The sequence below is a fragment of the Melanotaenia boesemani genome, chromosome 8 (assembly GCF_017639745.1).
Source record: "Melanotaenia boesemani isolate fMelBoe1 chromosome 8, fMelBoe1.pri, whole genome shotgun sequence".
In the NCBI taxonomy this organism is placed as follows: domain Eukaryota; kingdom Metazoa; phylum Chordata; class Actinopteri; order Atheriniformes; family Melanotaeniidae; genus Melanotaenia; species Melanotaenia boesemani.
The window spans coordinates 32219298-32247155 of NC_055689.1; the positions used below are offsets into that span (position 1 = coordinate 32219298).

Sequence of the window (27858 nt, forward strand, 5' to 3'; positions counted from 1 at the left end):
CCATTAGAGTCCAGTGAACTCATCATCATGTTCTAGAAAGCAGTTGGAGAGGATCTGAGCTTTGTGACATGGTGCATTATCCTGCTGGAAGTAGCATCAGAAGATGCTCCACTGTGATCATAAAGGGATGGACATGGTCAACAACAATACTCAGGTAGGCTGTGGTGGTTAAACCAGGACATGCTGGTATTAAGGCACCAAAGCAGGTCAAGAAAATATTCCCTACCATTACACCACCAGCAGCCAGAACCTTTGATCCAAGGCAGGATGGATCCATGTTTTCATGATATTTCCACCAAATTATGAGCCTAGTGTCTGAATGTGGAGCTGAAATGGAGACTCATCAGACCAGCAATGTTTCTCCATCTTCTATTGTCCAGTGTTGGTGAGTGTGTGTGAATTGTAGCCTCAGTTTCCTGTTCTTAGCTGACAGGAGGCACCCGGTTAGTCTTCTGCTGCTGTAGCCCATCTGCTTCAAGGCTGGACGTGTTGTGTGTTCAGAGATGCTATTCTGCAGATCTTGGTTGGAACCAGTGCTTATTAGACTTCCTGTTACCTTTCTATTATCTCCAACCAGTCTGCCCATTCTCCTCTGACCTCTGACATCAACAAACATTCTGGTGCAGACAACTGCTGCTCACTGGATATTTTCTCTTCTTCAGACTATTCTCTGTAAACCATAGAGATGGTTATGTGTGAAAATCCCAGTAAATACACAGACCAACAACCATGCCATGCTCGAAGTCACGTAAATCCTTTTCCTTCCTCATTCTGAGGATTTGAACTTCAGCAAGTCATCTTCATCATGTCTACATGACTAAATATGTTTGCTTCATATCATGAACATGCTGCACATAGAAGAAATTGGATGGAGGGAGGCCACAGGATCGAGACCCATTCATCTCACTTTGGTAACATATATGATTTGGGACTTACACTTAATATTAATAATAAATGTTTATAAGCTTTTCAATATTTATGTCCCTGCTGTACTATCATATGAACACTGCACAAACCAGCCAACATGTTACTCTCTTACACTTTTAATTCTGAGAGGAAATTCCAAAATTTTAACATTTCTCAAAAAATTATGTGATGTAAAAAAGAGCAATTAGATTCAGCTAGAAACTCCTTTTGTTCTAGTTGCAGACGACAGTTGATCTTCACGTCCTGCTAGACACCATTACAGGCCTCCACTCTGGAGAAGTGTTACAGAACAACTTTAGTTCTACACATCACGTGCTGAATCTTAACATTTGTCATTCAAATCATACAACACTGTTACATGTTGATCCCTGAAGAAGACGAAGAAGACGAAGAAGAAGAAGAAGAAGAAGAAGAAGAAGAAGAAGAAGAAGAAGAAGAAGAAGAAGAAAAAGAAGAAGATGAAGATGAAGATGATGATGACAATGATGTTGAGGATTATGATCAAGAAGAAGAATTAAAAGAGTTTGCACAATAAGTCTGATGGCTAATAACTTAGAGTGTAGTGATGTCTTTATGCCTCATGTTTTAGTCCCCACAACTTTCTAAGAGACCCATAAACAAGCTTAAAAGTGCTCTACCTACTTGTGGAGTCCCCCAGGGGTCAGTCCTTGGACCTCTTCTGTTCAACTTGTAAATGCTCTCTTTGGGTCAGATTTTACAGAACTTTCACATTCATTATCGCAGTTATACAGATGATATACAACTTTATGTGTCTTTGTCACCAGACAACTGCAGCCCAACAGACTTACTGTGTCAATGTCCGGAGCAAATAAACACCTGTACGAGAGAATTTTCTACAATTAAATGAAGACAAAACAGTCATTATTCTGGTTGGTAGCAAAGAGAAGAGGGCCAGCATTGTTAGACATTTTGAGACTGAGGCAGGTGTTAGAAGCAGCCTTTAGCTGTTAAACTGCAAACAAGTGGAACAGACTGCCAAAGGAAATTCAACTTTCACCAAACGTAGACCCTTTTAAATCCAGGCTAAAAACATTTCTTTCCTCATGTGCCTATGCATGAAATCTGCACCATATCTTTAAACTGATCTAGACTGTTGCTTGCTTTTAATAATTTTAATTTAATTATTTTATATGGTGTAATTATGATTTTATTATGATTTTTGCACACTGTTTAATTAGGTCTTAATATGATTCGGTTTCTCTTTATCGTTTTATGTACTTTTTAATGCTTCCTCTGCACCCAGCTGTAATGCTTTTCATGTTTTATGTAAAGCACTTTAAATGATCTTCTACATGAAATGTGATATACAAATAAACTTACCTTGAGATGTAGGTGAATGGCTCAGCCTTTACTTGATAACCTGGCTCTGTTTGGTGATTGCTTCAAACCTGTGTTTAGTTTGTCACCACTTTCCACAGTGGCTTTTCCACCTGGGTTACTTTATTCATGACCAGATCTTTGTCTGAGCCTCCTGTTCTGTTTTTGTAGACCTTGGTAACCCACATTTTGTTTCTCCTGCTTGTTTTGCATTATCAGCTGGAATTGTGCAATCAAACTCATTTCAGACTATTTTTTCCTCTCTGTTTAATAGCTTTTTGAATTCCTTTGATACATGATTGTGTTTATTCACACCTGCCTCTTGTTGGTCTTCTTTTGGGTCCACCACCTCCAGATTTGACAAACTTGTCTTCATTTGTCAACAGACTTTCATACATGGACTTATAGTCAGTTACACACACACATGCTGCAGACTTAACATGCCGCTGTCACCATAGCAACTCCATTCTCCTCGTCTCATGCTCTCCCGTTGTTTCCTCCTCCTTCGCGTCTAACAGAAAATCCATACAGGCGAGAGAAATGACAGAAACAATCAATTCCTCCTGGACACACAGTATTTGTGTTTGTCACCACTGTACTGACCAAACGCTCAGTCTCGTTCAGTTTGATTTCCTGACTTATCAGTGATGTCTCTATTGGGAACAAAAATCCAAGGCAAAAAGAAGAGTGGGAGGAAAATTTTAAGCTACGAGCTGCAGCCATTTTTTAACACAGGATCAACTTTATTTTATAGCCTGTCTCCATAGTCTTACCAGCATCAACTTTAAGTTTAATCAGCTTTATTAAATAGCAGCTGCTACACAAATACATTGATATGTGTCCTTCAATCCTTTAACTGACAGCCCACAGTTATACAGTATGTGAGACACATACATCCCAGTCTGACTTGATGATTATCACACATGTTCACAACAAAGAGACTTAGTCACCTACTGACCTCTAGTGATAAAAACACTACATGCAGCCGTCCAACAGATGAAGAACAACATGTCATGACTGTCTGCTAACCAGACAGATGAAAGAGGCAAAAGGCGGGCATTTCTTTTACTCTTGGGATTTAATCGAAGGGATTTTATGGTTTAGTTTTTGTTCAGTTCACAGTGTATGTCCTGTGACTAAAACTTGACTTTCTATCCAGTTTCCTTTCTGTTCTCAGCTTAGTCCTGAAGCTCCTCACACGAACAAAGAAAAGAGCACAAACATCAGTGAAATAACATGTTCAGTGCTCAATGCTCTACATTTCATAATAATTTTATTTTAGCCTACACTAAAAATCCCACAAACACAAACATACACCTTTACAGGGAATCATCCACATACCTTTGGATTAGCAGAAGACCAATCTTCCTAACAAGTAACAGTCATCCAATCACAAGCATTTATCTTTTATTGCCTGTTAGACTAAAAAAAAAAAAAAAAAAAGCAGTCTATATGACCCTGACTGGATGTATGCTGCCACCAAGTGGATGTTTGTGCAAACTGCAAGCTGAAAATAATTACTCAACAAGGCTATGTGCTCTGTCGCGCTTCACCTGTCAGGAGGGGAACAATGAATGCTGTGTGTAGTTTTGTGTGTGTGTGTGTGTGTGTGTGTGTGTACATGTGTCAGTCCATGTCAAACTCAGTTTTCCTCAAGAAAAACTCATCACACCAACAAGTAAGATAAGATCTGAGCAAATTGTGATTATATAATCTGTAACTGTAACCATTGTTGCAGATTATGTTATTAGACACACGTTATAGGGACGTTATCACAGCTTAATGTTTAAAGAAAGACAGAAACACTCTACACATGTCTGTTCTTACAAACTACATCTATTAGAAATGTGTTAGTATAACTAGTGAAGTCTGAATGATCGCTGCATGTTATTTGTAGTTCCTGGATTTGCATCGAAAAAAAAAAAGAAAAAAAAAAAAAAAACATTTATTAATAAATTATTTAGTGGCCAAAGGTTGCAGGATTTTAATATCAATCAAAAGAGAATTAAAATGCTGGTGGAAACATTACAAAGATGTAGGTGAATGGAGGAGAACCTCCTGCAGCTTCTCAATACTTGACTGTCGATGGTCCAGATGCTCATGATGGTCTGTCATCAAAATTTCATATTTAACACTTTTTTTATTAAATAAATTGATTTTCTTTCCATTTTTTGTTAATTCTGTGATAAACAAAGACCTGCAGACATCCTGCCAGGTGTATTAATAACCTACTGAAGGACAACTCTGTATATCACTTGCTCTTTCTTACACTGGCTGACATTGATGATTCATTGTTGAAAAGCATCATTCTGTGGCTGAACAGTACAGATGATCAGCTCTGATGCGGATAATCAGCCATCATTTCAGATCAGTCAGTCTCCAGATGGTTTGGGATCATCCAGCAGATGTCCAGATATAACCCTGCATATGAGGACAGGATTCATCAAAACCTCTGTCATCTCATGTGGGAATGCAATCACATTTTTGTAAACCAATTGATATTTTTTAAGTAAGATATTTTTATTTAAGTTAATTAGAAAATATTAATTAGAAAAATAGATATTCCTTTGCTTCTCAATACCTCTGACCGCTATATACAGCAGATGTGTACAACCCGAAGTGCAACTCTTTGGGTTGCACTGCTTTAAAACCAGACATGATTCTCTACTGGAAATCACTGCATGGGCCCAAGAAGACTTCCAGGAATCACTGTCTTTGAACAGTTCACCCTGAAATCCACAAACGCAGGTCAAAGCTCTATCATGCAAAGAAGAAGCTATAGTGAACAGGATCCAACAACACAGCCATCTTCTTTGTACCAAAGCTCATTTAAAATGAGGCAATATGAAAACTTCAAATTTGACATTTTTTGGAGGCCATGCTAAAGAGGACAGGGATCTGGCAAGTGTCACATCTACAGAGGCTCTATCACAAGTTATATAGCTTTCATGCTCCCATCCAGACATCTTTTGTGGGTAAAGACCATACTTATTTCAGCAATGATAAACCTGTTCTGCATCTTTTACAAGAGCATGGCTTCATAGAAGAGTCTGACATGGCCAGCCTGCAGTCCAGAACTTTCACCAAGTTAAAACATTTGCAGCATCAAACCAGAATGGAACATTTCTCTGCCAAAATACCAGCAGTTAGTCTCCTCCAATATATATATATATATATATATATATATATATATATATGTATATATATAAAGGTTTAAGGATTTGTTTTAAGAATTCATCTGACGAGACATTAGGTAATCAGGCAATCAATAATCTCTTGCAGTCTGATGAGATGTGAAAATGTGACAAAAGGCAACGAGACGTGGTTTATATAAAAAATTAGACCCCTTTTTATTGTGTTCTTATATATAAAAGAAATACAAAAAAGAAACATTGACACCAGGCGAGAATCAGAGCGGGACGGGGTTTCAGGGCTTTGGGGTGGGATGGGCCGGTAGCCAGGCGACATAAAAAGGGGAAACGACAGGAGGAACGTCAGACAGTCCGTGGTGATCCGTCAAACAGAGGAGGAAGGATGAAAACAGAACGCAGCGGCCACGCCCCGTCCCTCCCTCCATCACCACCTCCTCCACAGTGAAGTTTCAGCTCTACAAACATTCATGAAAAGCAGAGCCCTTCATGAGGCAGAACTAATCTCACTGGTTGACTTAAACCACAGTGGGTGGAGTCAGTCTCAGAGCAGGTGAATGAAAGTAGCTTTGAAGATTTCATTCATTCTTACGTAACATTCATGATATTAAAAGTGTGATCTGAACCAGTTAGTTTTATAACTTAGTCTAAACTTGCTAAACAAATATGAGACAGATGTTTCCCAGATGCTGCAGCTTGCCTAGGTTGTAGTGTTAAAGTATAATTTAGAGGTATAGTTTATGATTTACAACATCAGTGGAGACCAAAGAGAAAGCTAGCATTCATAGCATATGTTCATGAAGGAGGCTTCTCCAGGGGGGATTTGACCTGTCAGGACATTTGAACCGTCTCAGGTACTGTTGAACCACCTGTTATCTCCTGCAGGTTGTTTACCTGCCCAGGTGTTAGCTGTTTTGGTCACATAAGTCAATGTGTGAACCAAGGTGAAACATCACCTATCAAACGCTTTAAATGCTTTATATGTGATGCAGAGAAGACTGCCTTCCAAAAATTTTCACTCTCTTCAGGTTTTTTCCTTTTGCTGACACAGTATAGAATGAAAATTGATGCTTGTGGGGTTTGTATAATATGACTTGCTCTGCTTGCTACTTAAATTTGAAACAAAACAAGAAATAAAGCAAGTTAAAAACTTGGGTGTAAATAAGTTTTTAATCCCTAAAGTCTACACTTTGTACAGCAACAGTTTCAGCTGTGAGTCTTTGGGGGGTTGTCTTTAGGTTCACACAGAACTGCACATCTAGTCACTGGGAATTATGCCAATTTCTCAAGACTACCTCCAGCTGAAGGCCAAAACTTTCTTCTAATCTTGACACTGTCAAAGAAAAGATGCACCTTTGTTTGGTTTGTTTTGACACTGCACATAACTCCAGCGGACCAAACCGCCTCCACCATGCCACGCAGTTACAACAGCTGCTTGCGAGGGGGAGGTATTCCCCGAAGCAACCACTGACCAAGAAGAAAGAAGAAGAAAATCCGATTCATTGATTGGCCAGGACTTAAACCAGCTCATTCACTGCAAGTTAAACAGTAGTGAAACAATACATTTATTCAGTCTTGTGGTTTCTGTTTTTTAATCGAGTGGGACTCGATTAAAAAAAAAAACAAAAATCTAATTAAGTAGAGGCTTTGTAATGAATTAATCTCTATTATTTGCATTTTAGTCTCATAACAATATTTGCCTCAAAAAGCAACATTTTTTATGCTGGGTTTGCAAAAACCTCTAAAAAACTACCTTCTCACACCTGCTCACATCTAAAGACAAATGTTTAGAGTTTTAAGTCTTAGCCTAGTCTCAGACTGAGATTTTACAAAGACTGAATCTTGTGGGGTCACTATTTACAAGACTACAACTAGATACTTTTAGCATTTTTTGTGCTACGTTGGACAGTTGATATGGAACAGAGCTGATCTGCCCACAGCAAAACAAACAAGGAGATAGTTTCCTCCAGGATCAATAAGGAATTACGCATCATTATTAAGTGTGGCTTTGCATCTCCACCAGGTGTTACACCGACTCATCAGCATGTGGAGGGATGAATGAGTTTCTATTCTTCTCTCATTTGTAAGATCATTTTACTGTAACACATAAATGATTCACAGCGGACGTTTACTTCTTAAAAACCATCCGCTCTTCTTTCTAGACGGTTCACCTACAACCTTTCATCACCGGTTCTTCTTCAAGCTCTGAGGTGTCCATCAGTTTAATTGGTGTACTGGAAACTGCACACTGTGTTGTTTGGAATGCAAACTGTGATTAAATGCATACATTTTTTTAATGCGTTAATCTTTTTGTAATGAATTAATCGTGATTAACGCGTTAAAAGTCCTACCCCTAGCTGAAACCCGATGCAGTTTTCACCTGAGTCTGTCCAGAATGAACGGCAGGAAAGGCAGCCAGATATCTGACATGTTGTGGTAAGTTGCGTCATATGTCACTTCCTCTCTCTGGTCTGCTGGATTTTGCCAAAAACCCCTGGTTTTCAAAAGGACCAGAATTCACATCTTTGGTCACAAAACAAACAAACCGGACTATCTGTGGACGTGGACCATGGTTTGATTAAAGTGGACCAAACCACATCAGTGTGAATGTGCCCTGTGCTTTTGCAGACTTTCACAACAGGTGTAAATCACAGAAAAAAATTAGACTGGACTTAAATGAACTAATTATGTGATCTCTTCACGTAATTTACAGCATATTTTTATAATGCTTCAAAGCCAATAGGTGAATGCATTTCTAGTCTCGTTAGTTTTTATTTTATCTTTTAATATTATTATATTATAATTATATTATTATATATTTTATTGTTTGTGTAATTTTGTGTTAGTCTGTCACATAACTTCCTAAAACATAATCATTCAAATTTCAGGTTGTAATGCAACAAAACTGGAAAAAAACCAAAGGGAGTGAATGCTTTTATAAGCCACTATAAATGCCTTCTATCGCTTCTCATGGTGTCCTTTATCCTTCAGATGCAGGTGAGTTGTTGACTTTTGATCTGAAGATGTGGCTCTGCCATGTTAAGCTGGGGATCGTAGAGATAAATGAAGCAGCTGAATTCGAGCTTGTGTTTGTTTCATCCACATTGCAAACCATTTTTTTTTCAAACATTCTTGGGTCTTAGGTGCACCAGCATGTTTTCTTTCTACAGCTTCTTAGACACTCCAGACATATAAAGATTGCCTAACTTCACAGGTTATACTGCATTTAAAACCTCTTCAAAAACCATAAATACATTCTCTTTAAGCAGTTATGGCTGCTATGACTTGGGCCACTGAACATCTACACAGATACCTCCTCAAGGTAAAAGATGATATGACTGGATGCTTGTTTTGGTTCATCAAAGTATGTAGGGCTGGTGGACCAAGATAGCACTTTATTCCATTCCACTTTACACGCTCAGTATTTCTCCAATAAGCTTGTTTCAACCTAACAGGCCTGATTTATCTTCATGCAGTGCAGAAGCTGGGATCATCAAGAACACATGATTTCCTGTCCCATTTATTCACAGACAGCAAAAAATTGTTTGGCCCAAATTTGGCCTTGACTTACGGCGTTGACTAAATGTGAGTGTTGCTGCCGAAACTCAGCCACATGACCATCACACGTGGCCCACAAGGAAACTGCTGTAAGGAAGGCTTCCCATATTAGGCCCACTCCTGGGCCACAAAATACAAATATTAGCTGTAAGCCATGTCCAGGCCAACAACAAACATCTGGTCCACTTGTGGCCCACACAACACTTGCCAGTGCTGAAACAGAGCCATGAGTGCCAAAAGAAACCTGGATTTGACCCAAATATGTCTGGTATCTGGGAAACTTCTGACTTTCTGTCTTTATGTGATTATTTGCTGAGGATTTGTAGGATTTGCTAATGTATCTTTAAGAAAATGCTACTACTAGTGTTTGCAAGCAGTTTTCGGGAAATGGGCCCAAAAATGTTGACATGATTTTACATTTGGAATTTGTTAAAATCAAATCCTCTGAGAATCTTTGCAACAAATGAAACTGGTCTTTCTTCCTTTCAAATCTAACTAACAATTGCTGTTCCATGTATTTATTTATTTTGTGTTGGGAATGGAGTTTGGCTCTACAAGGGAAATGAATGCCTGTTGTTAATCCTGCTCAGGAGTTGTTGTCCTTTAGTTCAGCCTTGTGTAAGGACACAAACCTGCTTTAGAAAAAGAAAAGTAAAAGGAGGCTAAGACTGCACCAAACCAGCAGAGCCTTTGTTTTCTGTGAGAATGCTACAAAAAGGGCTTTCCTTCACTTTACCCACTGAGGTTAAACTCAACCACTGGGATCATTTCTGCCTGAAGAGCAGCTCTGCCCCTAAGAAATCAGTGTGGACCTAAAACTCTGGTCTGCTCTTCAGGACAGCTCAGTCTTATCAGCGGCTTCAGCGTGATGGCCCCCTCCCACCTCGGAGCCACCGTGTGCTAACAACGTCCTGCGGTTGTAGTGGTGGTGGCCCTTCATGATGCCCGAGTTGTTGTTCTCGTTGAGAATCTGCTTCTGCTTCTGCCGATTGAGCGACTGCACCAGGCCGAGCACCACGGCCGCCAGCGAGTACTGGCCGGTGATTTTGCGCGGCTGCAGGATGAGCGGGTTGGGCTGCACCCGGCCCAGCAAGAAGTGTGTTCGGATTTTGCCCTCCTGCTCGCTGATGCCTTTCACGTAGATCTCGCCTCGGTACTCGAAGGCAAATCCGCGCTCTTTCAGGATCAGGTAGGTCTCCTCGGGCACCTGGATCTTGCCACTCACGCCGGTGCTGTCCATGCGGCTGGCCAGGTTCACCGTCTTCCCCCAGATGTCGTACTGCGGCTTCTTGGCACCGATCACACCAGCGACGACGGAGCCGTGAGCCATACCTGCCAAGGATACACAAGTAGTTAGATGTTAGGACAGAGGTAGGGAGCAGCGGGGATGCTGGGAAGGTAGTGCTTTGTGTTTTAAATTAATCTGAGAATTCTTTTTGTACTTTATATGATTTATATGATTATAATGATATTTAATAACTTAAGGGTCTGGTTTCATTGCATTTCTGTGATGACGTAGTCATGTTAAGACAGTGATGTTCATGATGGTCCTTGAGGGTTACAGTCCTGCAGGTTTTAGAGATTTCCTTGCTCCAACAGAGCTGATTTAAGCTAAATGGATTTCCACAACTGCTTGTTGTCGAGTTCAGCTTGCGTCTCTTAATTATCCATTAACCTGAGTCGGGTGTACGGAGGCAGGAAACATCTAAAACCTGCAGGACTGCAACCCTCGAGGACAAAAACTGGACATCCCTGTTTTAAGGTAAAGGATAATGTTAATCAAAATAAAATATAAACTGATAAAATATAACTGAGCTAATAAACAACAGCCTATAAACATGTTTCTCTTGTAAACTGGGATGTTTAACAGAGTGTTTGGGGATTGACCCACTTTTGGAGCCTGTTAGATGAGCTGCAGCTTTTGAGTCTTCAGCATTTGGTTTCTAGATGTGGCCCTGAGACCAGGTCCAGAGTCCAGAATTATGATGGTCCAGACCCGTGTACTTCAGCTCAAGTCCTTGGAGAACATTACCCTTCAGATTTCAGTTGTTTCTCTTCCCCGACATACCCAACTCAAATTAAATCAATCTTCTCAACAGACTGTTGTTGCGTTCTGCACCAGCCTGTTAATGATTGTTGTTAATGATGCTTATGATTGACTTTGGCACCAGGATTCAGGACCTGGATGTTACTTTTTGACAGGTTGTTCATCATCAACAGCCCAAGATGGCAGCACCCCATGATATGTTGGCTTTTATTCAGCAGGATGACGAGATGAAAGGTCATCCAGTTCTACCAGACTCTACCTTTACCGAATCATAAGTTTCAGTTTTTGAATGCACTAGTCAAATATTAATACATCACAGTTGTTTCTTCTTGAGATTTTTTAAAATTTCTCCATGAAAACACTACAGTGGTTTGGACTTGATGCAGCTTCACCCATTCAGGTGTGGTGCAACAAACGCATGTTTTTACTTTGAGCCTGGTGCGATGTTTTGTATTTTATACAGGAACATAAAGAGATTAAATCATGTTCAATATAATAATAGCCTAGGATTTAACCACACACATTTTTTCTATATTTCTCAAAGGCTAAGAAATAAAGGGTTTTAGTGGATAATTTGAAGTTCTCTGGAAACCCCTCAGCTTTCAGAGGACTATCGTACAGGGTTGAAGGAGTTCTGCAGTTTTCAGCACCTGATATGATGAGCATGGATGCTACTAGGAGACTTAATTACATGCAGAAGTAGCTTTTAGTTTTATAAAGTCCAAGTAATTCCTAGTGTTAACTCCCAAATCCAGATAAACACTGCATAAGAAGAAACATGTGAGATGTACAGCAGGAGCAAAAGGGAGAGTACAGAGGGGGAAGTTTAAACCATTATTTCTTGATCTTCATGGTGAATTTTAGAACACTGGAAAATTAAATTAGTGAACTTGGACAGAGCAGGGATATTGGAAATGTACTGTTTTTCTTTTTTAACCACTGATGACAACCAACAGTAAAATCCAAAACAATGATAAGATGCAAAATCTCCTAACAACACCAGAAGAGTAAAGAGAAACATATTCCAACAAATAAAAAGTAGAAAACAAAAAAATAGAAAGCGAAAAAGAGAGAAAGAGAAAATAACATATCTACAAACAGAAAAATAGAAAGAGAAAAAGAGAGAAAGAGAAAATAACATATCTACAAACAGAAAAAGCTAACTTGTGCTAGCTCAGGACAGGATGATGAGACTAAAGGAGGATAGTTTTGGTTTATGTTGTCTTCTCAGAAAGTTCACCTTGTACACTGTAAACATAATCATTTCTTTGGGATTAATAAATGATCACTTGTTCAACTCAACTCAGAACATGAACACATGGCAGCATGATCACACCATCATTTTGATTTCTTACTTCCTGCAGGACATATTGCTGTCTCTCCTTGTTTCTGGCTTGCCACTGTTTTCCACAGGGACATGCACAGAGCTTTTTTATTTAGTGCTACAGCTTCTGCTAGAGAAACTACATTTATCATGTTAAAAAGCACAAAAACATCCTTTATTAAGTCTCCTTATTTATTATGTATTTTTCTGACATTTTTCATTCATGTTTTCAGTTTCAGTCTAAAATGTTTCTCAACAGCTTGACTGAAGGACAAACCAGTGACTATCTGGAGCCATTTGCTGAAAAAAAGAGAAAAGAATAAAAAAAAGATCTTCCCTGAATGACATAAAGCTCTTACCGATCCTCAGCTCAAAGTTGTTGAAGGAGTGCTTGTTAATCTCCTGGATGCTCTCATTGAGGGCGATGGCGAAGTCTGCCAGTGCACACAGGTGACCCCATTTATCTTCACATTGCTGTGGGATTCAGAGAAGATGAGAAGAGTGAGCTGAACGTCAGCACCAGCTGGAGGGCAGTGACGTCAGACACAAAAGTGGAAAGTTGTCTCTGGAGGTTGGTGGGATGAACAATGTATCTCAAAACTGTTCGCTCATCCTGTGGAGTCTTTAAAATAAAAATTCTGTTTCCATGGTGACAGGCAATGACTTGACATTCCTTTACTGATGCATTTCAGCTGACAATTCATAAATGCTGCTACTTGTGCTAATACATGATTTGTTGAGTTCTCTCCTGATGTTACATTTATGAGATTTGTTGTGATCACATTCATTTAGCTTGCGGAGCCTCGGGAAGCTTTTGAGAACTCTGCTTGATAAAAGCCTGAATTCATCAGTTACAGCTGCACAACTGTGTTGTTGTAAACTGTGTTTTTAACATGGTTAAAAAAGATAAGAGACAATTGGAGGAATTTCAAGTATATGTTTTACCCTAAAACCAACTAAGAGGGAGAAAAAAAACATCCTCCATTTGATAAATAATATCTTATTCATTCTAATAACTTTAAGTTATTCAGAACAGCGGGTCATGATGCCACTGAACCTGGTAGATGTTGAAACAACAAAACCTGAAAAATCTGTGGGAAGACACATCCTGAAGTCGTGGAAGATGTTGATCTGTTTCAGAAGGGTCAGATCATTGGCATCAAGCAGAGAAAACATCTAAGGAGATGTAGAAAAATACTAAAACTGGGTTAAAAAGTGTCCAACACATTATAAAAAACTGGAAGGATAGTGGGTAACTGTCGTCTTCCAGGAACAAATGTGGTCATAAAAACGTCTTGAATGATGTTGATCGGTGATCAGTGATCATCAGTAGAACTTGGGATGAGTGCCATAAACATCAACGGTGCAACCGGTGCAGCAGCACCGAAACCAAACGCTGTCAGGGTCCCACGAAGGAAGAAAAAACAAAAATGGTGAGCACAGAGCAAGTTCACGTAAATTTACAAAAGAAGAGTAAAATAGCACTTTGAAGAACTCTGTAAAGATGAAATTGATGATGATTGATGGCGACAGCTGTTTCAGAATAAATGTCTTCAGCGCCAGCCTGGACATCATTACTGCCAGCTTTCACAGAGGGTCATTTCTATGAGTGAAACTAATGAGGTGTTCCATGCTATCCACCCAGGCACACTGAACAAAGTGCAGGATGATGCACCGCATTGTTTCTGTGAAAAAAAAAGTTAAAGTGTTGACATGGCGTCTCGGCCACTGTCCATGGTGCTGAAAGGCGGGTTTGCAGGATTCTATTCTACAGCCATTTAGAAGACTCTTTTCTCCACTTACATCTGAAGGTGGTTAGACAGCAGCGTTAAGGGTCTTACCTGAGGACCCAACTGGAAGGTGTTAATATTTGTTGTTTGTGGGAGCTTTCAGCTTTCTCGCATAGGAGACAGATGCCCTGCCAACTGTGTGTGCATACGTGCGTGCATGCATGCAGCACACACAAGCGTGTGTTTGTGGTTAGGGCAGGGTTGGGGGCACAATAAAATATTTGCCTCTGGACCTTTCACCATGATGTTACACTACTGTTTAATAATGAAAGTAAGAATATTTCCACATGAACATTGTGAAGGAAACTCAAGGGATTGGGACTGAACAACTTTGTAGTCATAACAAAACCACTAATCAGTGAAGATAATTAGAAAAATAAAGCTTCAGTTTGCTAGAGAGCATAACGATTGGACTCTAGAGCAATGGAAGAAGGTAATGTGGTCTGACGAGTCCAGATTTATCCCGTTCCTGAGTGATTGGAGCTTCAGGGTAAGAAGAGAGGCAGATGAAGTGATGCAGCCATCATGCCTAGTACCTACTGTACAAGCCTATGGGGGGAGTCTATGATCTGGGGTTGCTGCAGTTGGTCAGGTCTATGTTCAGCAACATTATGTGTCCAAAGAATGAAGTCAGCTGATACCTGAATATACTGAGCAGGTTGTTCCATCTTGCCTAATGACATGGTATTTTCCAAAATGACAATGCCAGGATTCATGGGGCTCAGATTGTGAAAGAGTGGTTCAGGGAACAGGAGACATTATTTTAACACATGAATTTTCCAGACCTGAACCCCATTGAGAATCTTAAGGATGTGCTGGAGGAAGCTTATCAGAGAAACCACAGGGCAGGGGTTCGACTCTTCCACCAACATTACAAGAACTTGGTGAAAAATGAATGCAACTCTAGATGGTAATAAATGTTGTAACATTGTGGAAGCTTATCAAAATAATGCTGACTCAAAGCTAAAGGCGGTCCATCAAAATATTAGTCTGTGAATTTTATTTATTTATTTATTTATTTATTTTTGGACAGGCAGTGTTTTTTTAACTTTTACACACACCTCTGACAGCACTAACCACAACAGCCACAATGACTTTTCATTTTGTGATCTTACTTATATTACCATTCTTTAGGTATGGAATAAATCTACATCCAGCTTGTGCTGTACATCTGTGGTTTCATAGACATCGATACACCATCCAATAGGGAAGCATAAATTCAATAGACATATCCTAATGGCATAATTTAAAGAACTGCTTAAGTATAAAAACTTTTCTACGTGCTAAATTTACTGTATTGCTGTCCTGAGGATAAACACAATCAGTCACTGTGGCTGGTTAAGTTTATAATGACTCCTGGAGGCCTCACCTGTTTTTCAGGCGATAAACCAGAGACGGCCATGTAGGTGCTGCCAATCGTCTTGATCTTCTCGATGTCCTGGAAACGGTCCTCACCCAGCAGCTGGGGCAAATCATGCAGAGAGACATTTTATAAATCAGTCGGGTTTATTTTGTTTCCTGATTACATAAAACTTTCTACTGAAGAAATCCAAAGTAAAAAAAACTACCAATGTGTGCTAAATGCAGCCCTGTCTTCTCCAGATTTAACTGATTCAGAACTCTGTAAATACAAACACAATTCCCAGAAACATTGACGTTTTTATCAAAATGAAATGAAGACTGAAATCTGTCATTTCTTCATATTTGTAAACATTTGACAGCCAGTACAAAAGAAATTATTTTCAAGGTCTTCACTGACTAACATATTTAGTGAATACAAACAAATCTAGAATTGGATGCAAACAGAATTAAAACAAAAAGACACTTTTTTATCATTTGGGAACTGAAGATGCTCCATGCATTTTCGACAGGAGACAGATGTGGACTGAAGGCAGCAGTCAAACCACACTGTAGGATGTCAAGCAGAATGAAGTCTGACATCATCCTGCTGAAAAAACAACAGACCGCCCAAAAAAATACTGTACATTGTCACCTAGACGGTAGCATAGCATTCGTATGTCTCAACAACCAGCATCCACTTCTGCATCAGTGGAACCATCCCCCATCACACAGGTGAAGACTGGCTAAACTTTAGCCCAACTTTCTGATTACACAAAGCTTGTTTTCAAATGAGTCTGAGCTTTGATTTCAACAGGTTTCTCTAAAAAGCTAATCAGATATTTTATATTTTCAAGAAACATTGGAATTCAGTTTCTATTTATTTATTTAGCTATAACCCTCTGAATCAATACTTTTGTTTTTTTTTGTTTTTATTGCTCAGGCCGTGAATTTTCAACTTCAGGATTGTTAAAAATTTTACATTTAAACTATGAGACCAGCCTACAAAGTCACACACGAGTTCACTTTTAATCTTCATAGCTAAACGCATCTGTTCACTGCATGAAATTTCAAAATTCCAAAAAATCAAACAAACATGCAAAGGGTTAAGAAGGGTAGGATTTAATGTTTAAATCTTAGTCTGCAATTAACTTACATCTTCACTGTTTTTACTCTCTACCTGATTTGTCAATTTTTTGCTAAACAACCTTATTTAACCAGTTAAAACCAGTATTAAGTGAAGGTGAAAGGAGAGTGAGGTATACCCTTACATTCTCTATCAAACTGACATAACAGGTCATCAGTAATGCAAGAAAAAAAGAGCGCACAATACCTCTCATATGTTAATTATCCATCCATCTGCTGTCTATACCGCTTTGTTCATTGTTTAAGCAGAGCTTAAATATATATCATGAACCACAGGATGAGTTTTACAGTCAGTATCACTCTCGCAGCTCTCTGAGGTTATCCAGAAGCTGAGCTCTACCATCTGTCCTCTGGACATTGTTCTATCCAGGGCGCTTAAACAGGTTTTTGACATTGAGCCATGCTTCCTCCCTTTTTCAACACTAGCCTGAGGTCAGTTTTTAAGCAGGCTGTGATCAGGCTTATAAAATACCTAACCTTGACCCATCATTTCTCTCAAATTTCAGACCAGTGTCCCATCTGACCCTTCTCTCTAAAGTTCTGGGAAAGCTTGCCAAAATCTTGTATGGGAACCTGTGTGTTCAAACTCTGTGTGGACTCCTGCAATTACAGTAAACACCTGTTTCTCCTACCAATCTGAGAGTCTGTCGTTCATTGAGAATTTTTTTAACAATAACATATTCACAAAATTCCAATCCTGTTTCAGAGCACGCCATGACACAGAGTCTGCACTACTAAAAGTGCAGAACGATGTGCTGCTGTCCTTGGATGCTTTAAAATCCTGTGTTGCTTGTAATGTGGGACCTTACTGCAGCATTTGACACAATGGACCATTCCATCCTCCTGACCCACCTGGCCCAGCAGGTGGGCCATCAGGGACTTGTGCTGCAGTGATTCAGGACACAAAGTCTATCCGAATGTGTCTGCATGACATTAAACACTGGCTGTCACAGAACTTCCTCTGTCTGAGTCAAAGACTGAATTCATCTTCTTTGGTGCCTCCAGTTCAACAAACACAGCTCCAGATGTCACACCTTTGAACACCCACTTCAGCCATGCAGTCAGGAATCTTGGGAATGACTTTGGACAATAATCTCAATTCCTCAGCCATAAGGACCTTGAACAAACAATCAATGCCTTTATCAGTTCACACTTGGACTATTGCAACACCTTCTACATTGAAATAACCGCTCGTGCAGAATTCAGCTGCCCAGCTCCTCACCAATACCCATAAACATGACCACATCACTCCTGTCCTGTACTCTCCCCACTGGCTCCCGGTTCAATTCAGAATTCAGTTCAAAATCCTACTGTTTCTTTTCTCTTCCATCCATGGCCTTGCACCTCTTTATCTATGTGACATGCAGAACCCTCACCAGCCCAGCAGAACCCTGCACTCCTCTGAATAACACCTGCTGGTAGTACCAAGCTCCAGATGCAAACAATGGGTGATGCTGCCTTTACAGTAACAAAGCCGAAACTCCGGAATTCAGATCATACTTTCACACGTGATAGTGGCACTTTGATCAACTAGGGTTGCTTTTGAATAAAATTTGATTGATTGATTGATTGATTGATTGATTGATTGATTGATTGATTGATTGATTGATTGATTGATTGATTGATTGATTGATTGATTGATTACAGATTTTCTGCCATCTACACAGCAATACAGTAATATCCTCTGATCTCCAAAGAATATTCGTCACTGTGAATTTATTCTACTTGTTGCATTTGTAGGTTAAAAAACAGTAAAGTTAATTTAGAAAAGCTGAAAATCTTTATATATATATATATATATATATATATATATATATATATATATATATATATATATATATATATGTATATATTACAGCCACATTTATAAGATTAATCTCGCTTTGAGATTGTTTGCTTTTTACAACACAGAATTTTTGGCCTTGGCTGCTGCGGCTGCTGTTGGTCTATTTTGTCTCCTGATATCTTCCTTTACACACCAGTTTATAATACTTTGTGGCTATTACTTAATAAGCAGCTCTACAACCTGAAGTGAGTTTATTTTTCATGTGTTTCTTTTACATGATTAAAGATGTGGATGTTTGTACATTTTTTTGTTTGTTTGTTTGTTTTTTTTTTCCAAAAATAGATGACATCAGAGAAGTTCTCATCTCCTCTAAAGTAGTTCTGAGGTAGAAGTGGATGCCCTCCATGTTGGCGTCTCACCTCGTCAAAGTCTGCGATGATTTCATTGAGGAGCCGCAGGCACTCAACTCCCTGGTTGTTCATCTCGGTCTGGGAGTAGAAGTCAGCAAAGCCTGGGATGGAGGCGAACATCACACCCACGGCATCGTACGACTGCGAATACAGCTCCTGTGAGACAAAGAACACATGCACCTCAGGATGAAAATACTTTTGTTAATACACATTTCAAGTGTGAGCTTATACCAGTCTACCAGCTCTGTGATGCTCTTAATGCAATGGGGGCTCTTTTTTCATAAAGTAACACAATTTTGTACAAACATGGACAAAAAACTACAACAAGTGTAGTTTCAGAAGTTTTCATTTCCATCAGGAAAAATACTTAGTCCCTGTATCACAGGACTAATTTCCACAAACAGAATCCATAATTAAGGACAAATTGGATAAAATGATGAAGACTTCAGCTCCGGTCCAATAGGACTGCAGTCCTGCTGGTTTTACATGGTTCCCTGCTCCAACACACTCTAGAGTAGGGATCACCAATCCCAGACCTCTTGGGCCAGTGTTCTGCAGGTTTTAGATGTTTCCCTGCTGCAACAAATCTCATTCAAATTAAATTGTTCTCCAGCAGCTTGTTGTGAAGTTTTTTACAAGCCTCTCTATGACCCATTCCAATGAGTCAGGGGTGTTGCAGCAGGAAAACAACTAAAACCTGCAGAACACTACTTGCCCAAAACGTCTAGAGCTGGTGATCCCTGCTCTAGATGTTCCACTGATTTACTCCTGTAACAGACTCTTTGTGATTGTTTTTAATCACAGTGGATTATTGCAGCTTGCAGGAGTAACCTGATTTCTTATATAAAAAAGTCTGACTCATGTGTCAGTTAGGGCATTTTTAGCTTCAGCAAATATGAAGTAAAGTTATTTGTCACTGAACCATTAACTGTAAAAAAAGATGCATGATCAAAGGTTTCAAAGAAATCTTGCACTTGCCTTTTACTAGGTGCAGTATAGGTCATATAACCCAGCCTCTGTGTTAACAAATGAGGCTAAAAACTGAAAGTACACTCCAAATTTTTCCAAAAGATAAATTACCTCTCTAGCTTGTTGCTATTCATCAATATTGTTCAATTTTAACATGCATGCCTGCTAACAGCAGAACCTTCCTGCTGTGAGGGAACATCCTCACTCTATTTTATTTTAATTTGAGAGAATGAATTCATAGATAAAAGTAAAAGATTCTTGCATCTGCACTGTAAAGTCCTTTTCTGACTCATAATGACTCCCACCAGTCTATGCAGGAGATGTCTGAATACTGTCGTACATGGCTTCTACCACAGGGTGGCACTGTTGATACATAACACAAGTGCAGTGTGCCTGCTGACATGAAACAGCATGTCCTTGCAAACTAATGTCACATGCAGAAATTCATTGCATCATTAATAGAATATTGTACTAATAGGCTGAACATAAAGTCCAAACAGAGTTCAACATTTCAAGTTAATAATTCAAGAGAAGATCTGTCTCTGCATCCTCATCAAATTCTTAATGTAATTACACACTGAAAATAAGCCTCTGACTTTAATGGAACATCCCCACTGTCATTATACATGCTTAATGAGCTTTGTAAAATGTCCAAGCATCAAAGTAAAAGTTGGTCTAGCTAATTTAATTTCTTCATCCTTTACTGTGTCTTTGTAGAACCACTTCAGTTCATTTGGGGGATTTCCTCCTGCAAGTGAAACCTCTTCAGCACATTTCAAAGATGTCTTCTACACGCTGTGAAGTGCTGAATGCAGATGGGTGCATACACAAAATCAAGCTTTTAATGGCCCTTATGTGATACTCTTCATCACCAAGTTTGTATTTGGTTGATTTAATTGAGCTGAGTTGGTGCCATCTCTGAGTGTGCTTCTGTAAGAGCTTCATACAGCAACATCAGTGTTGTGTGTTTTGATTTGTCAACTGATTAGAGCGTTGCTAACACAAGCCTGGCCACCCTCCTGCTGCCTGAACACCACAAGTTGCTCTTGACCACAATTCACTTATCTTGATGCTGCAAACAGAGTGAGACAGTTTATAATATGACAGGATTAATACAGTTAATTAAATAAATATCCAAGGTTGATGCTGAAGTTTGTCTTGATGCCCTTTCCACTCCTTGATAAGGAGGTGTGTAATTTAGTAACATCATGTCTGGCATTGTTTTTCTTCTCTGTAGATTCTATGGTTGCCATGGTCACATAGTGAGCCATGGTAGGAAGCTGTATAAAGTACAACTATTGTGAAGCCAAAGGCAGTAGAGCAGCGTTAAGAGGAACAAGAGTCGCCCTCCATCCCCACTGCACTGCTACAGCTGACCTCAGCAGCATATGGGTGGTGACAGTAAAAACAGTCACTTTGAGACTCAGATGGCTAATCTGTTGGCATTTTATAGGTCTGTTTGGTCTGCTTTAAACAAACCCTGGTCCACTCCCACAGATAGTCTGGTTTGTTTGAAGCAGTGTGAATGCTCATTTCCACCCTGGAGTGGACCAAAGGCGTGAGCTCTGTTTCACTTAAAAACCAAGGATTTCAGTTTACTTGCAAGTTGTGCAGTTCGCTTGCAGTGTGAAAGCAAACAGACCATCCAATGGACCAAAAAGAGGGTGTGACATAGATGCATCATAGCACAACATGCTGGATTGGGCTGCAATGATTAGTCAACATTGTCAACAACTGTCGACAATAAAATTAGTCGACAATGAATTTAACTGTCAGTTCAATCAATAATTCAACTTTTCTTCTTTCTTCGTGGTCAGTGGTCATTTTGGGGAATATTGCCCTTAGCAGTTGTAACTGCGTAATGTTGTTTAGATGGTCTGGTTCGCTTGAGTAAAGCGCAGAGTGAAAGCAAACCAAACCAAAGGAAAGTACTACATTTTTCTGAATTCCCCAACCAACTGGACCAAATCCCCAAGACTATTCTGGTGATGCACCCTTAAGGACGCATTACATGAATTTTAGACATAAAACTGCATTCTAGACTTGTTTGATGGCACAGTGACATCTATCACAAACATTTTTGAAGGTGTCACTGCCCAACAAAATCCCAAGGTTGAGACCGAGCTATAGAGCATTTTCATCTGTGACGCCCCCTGATGTTGCAGCCAAGTTTCCCTTCACACGCTAAAGTGGATGTAAAGCCATTTTGAACATGCACTGTGACTGATTCAACAACAAAATGCAAGAAGAAATTATTGGAAGAAGAGAGGGAAAAAGAAGAGACAAAAGACCAGAACAAGAGTCAGGATAAGACTTTTACTGGCAGGAGATATCACACAGTACAGGTAGGATGCAAAAATGGATGCCAGTTTAGCCGTAGATAAGGGGTGGGTTGCTGGAAAAACTGCAAAAGTTCTGTAGTACATTTTTAAGACCCATTAATGCTCAATGCAAAAGATGGATATACAGTAGGGCTGCAACGATTAATCAACGTTGTTGACAATAGTCGACAATAAAAATATTCGACAACTAATTTACCCATCAACTGTCCATCCATCCATCCATCCATCCATCCATCCATCCATCCATCCATCCATCCATCCATCAGCAAGATTTAAAATCTGAAAGTGAAATAAGATCCATTTAATAATTATGAGATACATAATCCAATTGGTCGACTAGTCGTTTTAATAGTGACTAATCGACCATCAGAATAGTCATTAGTTGCAGCCCTAATACACAGATGGACGAACACTTTCGTCTGTCTCCTGTGTTGTTTATGCATGTAATTTTTTCCCGTTTTCGAAGGCCTTGCCAATCTGTTGCTTGATGCAGCAAATGGAGCAATACCACCTTAAACTGTGGGGTCAGCGTTAAGCACCACAGCTGAGACAAAACCAGCAAAAGAAACAAACCGGAGAAGAAGTGGAAGAAAACAAACTTTAACACGTACCTATTTACGTACGTAAGGGAGCATAAATGTGCCTTTAGAGCTGGCTCAACCCATTAGTTTTTTACACTCAAGTGTCTGTATACTTTGGAAATTTTGTCATTCTTGATTTAGGCAGTATATTTTTAGCCTTTTCTTTCCATTATTTTAAGATATAATGACTTGGACATAATTTGTTCCTATTTCCTAAGCCGCATTTCTGAAAACCAGAAAAGATCAGACAGTCTGACAGACAGAAAACAGGATTTTAGCAGCAACAAGGTGATTTCTGGGAACTCTGCATATCTCGGCATGGAGGCAGAAACTGGACACGTGGAGGACAAAAGAAGAAGTCAGAACTAAAAACATCTGCAGCACATGAATAGGATCTGAAAGTGATGTCCTGAAGAAATACAAATAAATCCAGCAAAGACCTGAACCAGGACCTGAGAGATGCATCTAAACCTTCAGTTGATCCATCTACTTTGGCCGAAGCCTCATCTGAAATGGTTTCCATAGAAACGTGGCTGTAAGAGAACCCAGAAGGGAAATGGGGAGAAAATGCTGGGGTATGACACACGAACTGGACTGAAGATTAGTGGCGACATGTCTGATGGAGAGATGAATCCTTTCCAGAACCCAGGCTTCAATGGGCCTAATGAAGGGATGGATCCTCCCTTCATTCTGTTAAGACCTTCATGGATCCTGGAGAACTATTCCTTAACACTAAATAAATTATAAGAAAGCTTGTCTACAAAAAGAAAAAAGAAAAAAAAAAAAAAAACACCTGTAAACAGAAATTACCCTAAGCTGTTTGTAACTTGAACGATTACAAAATCCTTATCACATCTTCATGAGAGCAGGAGGCTATTAATAACCTGGAGCTGTGGAATCTAAATCACAAAACAATAAACAGCCTGATTAATAATGTAACAAGTGATCAGGACCCAAACTATCCTAATGGATGCATTTTTAATCATGTTCTTTTTAATTAGAATCAGGCACAGGGGCACAACAGCCAGCACTCCTCTCCTGACATTCATAATTCAGACGACACTTAATCTTTGTTTCTGAAAAAAGATTGGAGGAGTCGATAATGAAGGAGCCCAACAAGGGCAAATGAGGACATGACTCCAGACTGTCCTCCCCCTCCAAATACTGTCATCAGCCAATGCTGAATTGGTAAACTACAATACTGAATCATGAGGAGCCGGGAATAAAGTACTCCTTTCACCTTTTCCAAGATTAGGTCAAGAAAACCAATTTAAGCTTTACCCCTGGTGATGGAGTTTCAGCCACAACTCATGTCATCATCTTAACTGCTGGAAGCTCATTGTAGAGAAGGACTGAGCCAGCCCTTTAAAAGGTGAAGCTTTCTCACTTTTAAGTATAATTAATCTTAAAAATTAGATTAAAACAAATAGAAATTTTTAGTCTTTTTGGGCTGTCAACATACTGAAATCTGCATGGATCAAAGATCCATTTAGAACACACATTTAGCTTTATGTGGTTTAAAGTAAATGAAGTAAACAAACTTAAACTGTGTTCATTCAATTTAGATTTAAAAAGTAAAACATGCGGAAAATGTTCCATTTATGGGATTTTAAGAGTCGGAAAGGAAAAGGGCAGTGAAAATGAACAATAAAAGATGAAGATAGTTTAGTTTGACTTCCTGCAGAGTTGAGGGTAGCTGAATCACTGCTGCCACTGAGAGACAATTCAATGCGCTCTCTGCTGCTGACTGACAACTTGTTATTAAAATTAAATCAAAGCATGCACCCCAAATGATAATAATGGTAAAAAAACAGAAAGTCTGCTGCTCAACAAAGATTTCCGGCTGAATGAACCGCCCAGCTAATTTTGTCTGTATAGAGTTTGAAAAGTAATTACACAGCCTCTTCTTGTGTGTGCAGGCTGGAAAAGCAAAGCTCAGCTAACAGACTGAAATAAAAGTGCGGAGTAAGTCTGCAGTGTAAAATGAGCTGGAGAGTCCAGATGTGGGAGGTGAGGTGCTGCTTTATGAAAACTGAAGAGCTACGGTGTCGCTGTTGCATTTAGATGTGGTCTATCAGAATCATTCAATGAAAACATTCATCTTCAGTGACTGAAAGAGTCGGTCCGGTACTTGTTTTCCAGGCCTGTCCACCATCCCTATCAAGTACAAAAGATTTAGATTACTAAGAAAAAAAAAATCCTTATTTTCAAATGAGGGTTTTATTTGATCTGACTTCTTCCTTTTTTAAGTGAAATATTTCTTTTATTGGTTAAATTTGATAGAAGTTATTTCTGTGACCATTGTGAGTTTTTCTTTCATTAACTGAAGGGTACCAGCAATTTTGTCCATGTCTGTATCAGATTTTCCCAATATATGAATTCACCATCTTCATACAGATCTCTGACGGTATAAATATCATTTGAATTCCACTGCTACCAATTCATAAAAAGATATTTCCAGTAGAATTAACAAGGTTGTACCTGAGAGGGACACCTTATACATTGAGATTATCTTTGTGTAAAATCATAATTATCTATTCAATCAAGTCAAAATGTTAAAAAAAAAAAAACTAAAACACACAATAACCCATCTAGCATTAGGAGTTGGTCCTTATACCTAAAGATAAAATGCCATATTTGTGATTGACATAACAGTCAGTATCATATATCTGAATAAATGCTGAATAATATCAACTCACAGAGAAAATTAGTCTGTTTGTTTATTTGTTTATTTATTAGGATCCCCTTTAGCTTCCACAAAGTGGTCACTAGTCTATGAAATTGTTTGTCAGCACAGTCCAAAGCAACCAGACTTTATTCTGAACTTTTAAAGTGGTATTGATCAATTCTCCAGGATTTGTGGAGGTCTTTCAATGTTTATTTCTTTGGACATGCTTGTCACTCACTTTCAATCCAGTCCTTGTTTCTGAATATTTCAGTGGTTAAATACCAAATATGTATTAAAAACAAATTAATAAATACAATAAAAATAAAAACAAAGATAACACAGTTTGTTGGTGTACATATACTACTTTTCATATGTCAAAGTGATTCCCAAAGAGCTGAAACCTTGCTATGTCTCCGCATGATGTGCAGAGTTTCCTTCAAACAGAAGTGAAAAACTGGACAAGGGGAGGACAAACGAAGAAGAAGTCTGAAAAACTGTCTTCAGCAGATGAACAGGATCTGAAAGGGATGTCCTGAAGAAATAGGAACAAATCCACCAAAGACCTGCACCAGGACCTGAGCGATGCATCTGGACCTTCAGCTGATCCATCTACTTTGGCCGAAGCCTCATCTGAAAGGGTTTCCATAGAAACGTGGCTGTAAGAGAACCCAGAAGGGAAATGGGGAGAAAATGCTGGTGTATGACACATGAACTGGACTGAAGATTAGTGGCGACATGTCTGATGGAGAGACGAATCCTTTCCAGAACCCAGGCTTCAATGGGTCTAATGAAGGGATGGATCCTCCCTTCATTCTGTTAAGACCTTCATGGATCCTGGAGCCTCATCAGAAATGGTCTCTATGGAAACATAGCTGTCAAGAAGCCATTCTTAAGGAAGGGAAACAGGGAGAAAAGGCTAAGGTATGTCACATGACACAAGAACTGGACGGAAGATCAGTGACTACAGGTCTGATGGAGGGATGAATCCTGAATGATTCCTCCCGAGAACCCAGACCTCAACATGACTTAAGCAGTGTGGGAACATCTGGACAGAGAATGGAACAAAAGTCAGAAACATCCAAAGAAGAGCTTTGGAAAGACCTTCAAAAAGAACAATTCATGCAGACTATTTAAAGGAATTACAAGAAAGCTAAAGTTGCTCAGTAAATATTCATTTTCAGGCTTTCATTTAATACTTTCACGTTAAATACATCATGGTTTATAGGACCAACTTGAAGATTATGCTATTATATAGGGACGTGGTACTACAGAGTACCTTGATTTAAATAAATGACACCTGCACCCCACCAATGAGCATCAAATGAGGAAATAATACTTGAAACATAAGGTAAGAATATAAAATCATACTTTGTTAATTTCCAGTCATTCTTTTCCTAACCACTTCCGTGATGACTTAAAAAAAACTATGTAAACAAATATAAACATATGTTGGGTTTTGTGGATACCTCATTGTCCCGGTCCTTCTCCAGGAAGTGCCGGGCCACGTGGCTGGGTAGGATATTCCTCAGCATGTTCTCGTTGTGTTCTCGAAGCTCCTTCATCTCATTGATCTCCTCTTTGGCCTGGACACGCCACAGGAAATCAAGCCGTGCTGTGTACTCCAGCTGAAAGCAGAAAAAAAATATCTGGTTAACACCACCATGAATGTGGTGGGGATGTGTTCAGTTGATTTATGATGGTCTGTTCTCAGACACTGCATAGGACTGGCGACCTGTCCAGGATGGACCCTGCTTCCTGCCTGCCAAATACTGGGACAGACTCCAGTTTCCCTGAGACCCAGAATTAGAATAAGTGGTATGAATCAATGTTCTCAGGCAAGCAGTGGTTTCAAGAACTATTTTTTCCAAATGTATTTGAACTTTTAAACCAATTTCTTTAAAGAAATTAGAGATCCTGCCCACATTATCTTGGTGTTTTATGACTGGGTGTGCCATACATGTTTTTGAAATGGTCACGAAAGACTGTATGAAATTTGAGAAAATTTTTCTTGGACACAAATGATGTACAAATGAATGCCTTTACAATTTCAACAATAAATAATTACATAGACAAAGACAGTTTCCAAGGAGACATAAAATGTATCACATCGAATTGCATTACTCTGCATTGTACTGTTCATACTGTATCACAATCTATTAATTTTATTATTACTATTAATATTACTACATGACGACATCAGCCAGAGGCAAAAATAAAACATACTCTGGGTCTTACACAATGCTGTAAGTCAGGTTACAAAATATTAAATACATAAAATACAGTTTCTTAAAATTATAAATGCAATAAAACAACAGTTCCTAAATGTAAGAAGCAGTTAATAACAGGAGCAGAGAAAGAGGAAAATGGAATGAATGAGTCCAGTTTTAGATTGTTCTGTAAATGGTTTCAGTCATTAGAAGCTGCAAATTGAAATATGAAACGGCAAAAAGCTGTACAGTGTTTTCGGATAAATAAGTTAATGTGG

The 27858-nt window shown here is 39.1% G+C and overlaps 1 protein-coding gene across 1 annotated transcript in view; it reads right to left on the bottom strand.

Annotated features, from left to right (window-relative positions):
- Positions 1 to 8760: 8760 nt before the first annotated feature.
- adcy8 (adenylate cyclase 8 (brain)) overlaps positions 8761 to 27858 on the bottom strand; it is a 146335-nt gene continuing 127237 nt past the window's right edge. The window contains exons 14-18 of the mRNA XM_041992913.1: positions 26840 to 26998; positions 18823 to 18969; positions 15503 to 15595; positions 12703 to 12817; positions 8761 to 10304 (exon numbers count right to left, since the gene is read on the bottom strand). Of these exons, the coding sequence (XP_041848847.1) occupies positions 9805 to 10304; positions 12703 to 12817; positions 15503 to 15595; positions 18823 to 18969; positions 26840 to 26998 (1014 nt within the window). The 3' untranslated portion in view covers positions 8761 to 9804. The remainder of the gene's footprint in view (positions 10305 to 12702; positions 12818 to 15502; positions 15596 to 18822; positions 18970 to 26839; positions 26999 to 27858) is intronic.